General features: G+C 49.8%; 1 protein-coding gene across 1 annotated transcript; it reads right to left on the bottom strand.

Annotated features, from left to right (window-relative positions):
* Positions 1–354: 354 nt before the first annotated feature.
* Positions 355–1,323, bottom strand: LOC127238479 (olfactory receptor 10A7). The gene has a single exon (XM_051207096.1). The coding sequence runs from the start codon at positions 1,321–1,323 to the stop codon at positions 355–357; it is 969 nt and encodes a 322-aa protein (XP_051063053.1).
* Positions 1,324–2,274: the final 951 nt, after the last annotated feature.

Below are 2,274 nucleotides of genomic sequence, written 5' to 3'. Positions count from 1 at the left end.
TGGCCAACATCTCAATTAAATGTAACCCAATCCCGGTACTGGAAGCTTCATTTGGTGATAAAAGATGGCTAGTTGGGACTCAAGACACTAAATCTTAAAATGACTTGCTACACAACACTTTTTGAGAAGATGCTAGCTAGCACTCTCTAGTTAGCTTAAAGTAGATTTGTTTGTTCACCTTTATTTAAAGTAACCATGATTAGAGATGGAAAGTTTGGTGTTGTGCCTTTTCTTGGGTAGGAAAATGGAAGCAGCCATAGTTTCCCTAGAAGAAAGTTAAGTCACCCTGGGAAAGTGGGCCTCAGTAATTTCTTGACACTTAAAGGTGGTAAAGGAGAAACTTCATTCATTCATCTAGAGTCTAGACCCTTGGCGTCCACAGCACACACGTCCAAAGGCAGCCTTGACCTCCTTGTTCCGCAGGCTGTAGATGAGGGGGTTGAGCATAGGGGTCACCATGGTGTATGACAGGGACACCACTTGTTTGCTCTCAGGAGAGTAGCTGGCCTTGGGGCGCAAGTGGATGACCCCCGTTGTGCCATAAAACAGAATTACCACGATGAGGTGGGAGGCACAAGTGGACAGGGCCTTGTGGCGCCCAGAGGCTGATGGCATGCGAAGGACAGCAGCCAGAATCATTACATAGGATGCAGCTATAAGACAGAAGGGAACCATGATGACAAGGACAGTGGCCACGAACACGTTGGCCTCGAAGACTCTGGTGTCTGCACACACCAGGCTCAATAGAGGTGCTATGTCACAGAAGAAGTGTCGGATGCCCCGTGGTCCACAGAAGGGGAAGTTGAAGAGCCAGATGGTGAAGACCAGAGCCACGGGGATTCCTGCCAGCCAGCACATGGTGGCTAGCAGGTGGCACAACCGTGGGCTCATGATGGCGCCATAGTGCAGTGGCCTGCAAATGGCCAGGAAGCGGTCCCAGGCCATGACTGTGAGGAGGAAACACTCAGATGAGACACAGGACAGCACAAGAAGCAGCTGCAGGGCACAGCTTGTCGGGTACATCCCGCGTCCAGGCAGCAGCAGGGTCACCAGCAGACGGGGCGCCACGTCCAGTGAGAAGCAGATCTCCACCAGGGCCAGCTGACGCAGGAAGAAGTACATGGGTGCACGCAGGCCTGGGTCCAGGCTGGTGAGCGTGACGATGAGCGTGTTGCCTAGCAACGTGAGGAGGAAGGCAGCTAGGAAGAGCACTGAGAGCATTGGGCGCAGGGAGGGCACGTGTGCAAAGCCCAGCATCACGAACTCCAGCTCAAGTGCACGGCTCTGATTGGTCCAGGGAGGAGCTGCCCAGAACGGTGGCATGGACCCAGGATTCGAGAGCACTGAGTTGAGGACCGGGGACGAACCCTATGGAGTACCAGAGGGAGGAGAAGATAAATTGAGAATTGCAGCCCATACAGTCTGTCCTCTATAGTCACAGCAAAGCGTATCCAAAATGCAAATCAAATCCTTTCATACCCAGTGCCTTTCTTAAACACCTCCGTCAGTGTAGAATGAATGAAGTGGTCTCATCTGCTAACCTAACTCCTCCCCATTTCTCTGGCCTATGCTCCATGGATCTCCATTCAGCATATGTATACCACCTCAGGGTCTTTGCACCGTTCATCTTCTCCCCTCCAACCACTCTTTCCATGTGAGTTTATAAGGATGGATGTGTGCTGGCTCTTGGCTACATCTCCATACACATTTCCCTCTGCCCTTCCGAAAGGTTCCTAAGACCCTCAATACCTAACACTCTTCACCCAAGCACCCCACATGCCCTCCTCAGGGTCCCTCCCGAAGGCCTTTGCATATAAATATTCCAGACGTTGGTATTGGTAGAGCATTCTTAGTCTCCAGGTATATTTTCAAATACCACCTTCAACTGACAAGATTGCTCCGTAAATAAAGGAGCTTGCCACTAAGCCTGGAGGCCTGTGTTCAATCCTCCTGTAAGTTGTTCTGTGACATCTGAATGGCACATGGATTCATTCACTCCCATATCTCTTCACATATAAATACATAAACAACGCCTTCTGGAGAGTTCATGCCTTGGTGGGCAGAATAAAACATGTGACCACCCCTTCTACAGTTTACACTTTCTGATTATAGCTGTAATTGAACAAATACTAGATTGAATTTACCTCCTATTCAACAAAGTCTTTCATTCTGTAATCTGTGAGCACCATGGGCTGTGTGACCTCACCTACTGCCCAGGAGATCATTCTCCACTAAATACCATCAAAAGATTGTCTTCCCATACATGGTCCCCCG

This window comes from Phodopus roborovskii, unplaced genomic scaffold (genome assembly GCF_943737965.1).
Source record: "Phodopus roborovskii unplaced genomic scaffold, PHOROB, whole genome shotgun sequence".
In the NCBI taxonomy this organism is placed as follows: domain Eukaryota; kingdom Metazoa; phylum Chordata; class Mammalia; order Rodentia; family Cricetidae; genus Phodopus; species Phodopus roborovskii.
The sequence above is the reverse complement of the archived record's forward strand: the minus strand, read 5'-3'. Positions and strand labels throughout refer to the sequence as shown.

Excerpts from the sequence above, each read along its gene's own strand:
- LOC127238479 (XM_051207096.1), bottom strand. The coding sequence starts at position 1,323 with ATGCCACCGTTCTGGGCAGCTCCTCCCTGGACCAATCAGAGCCGTGCA.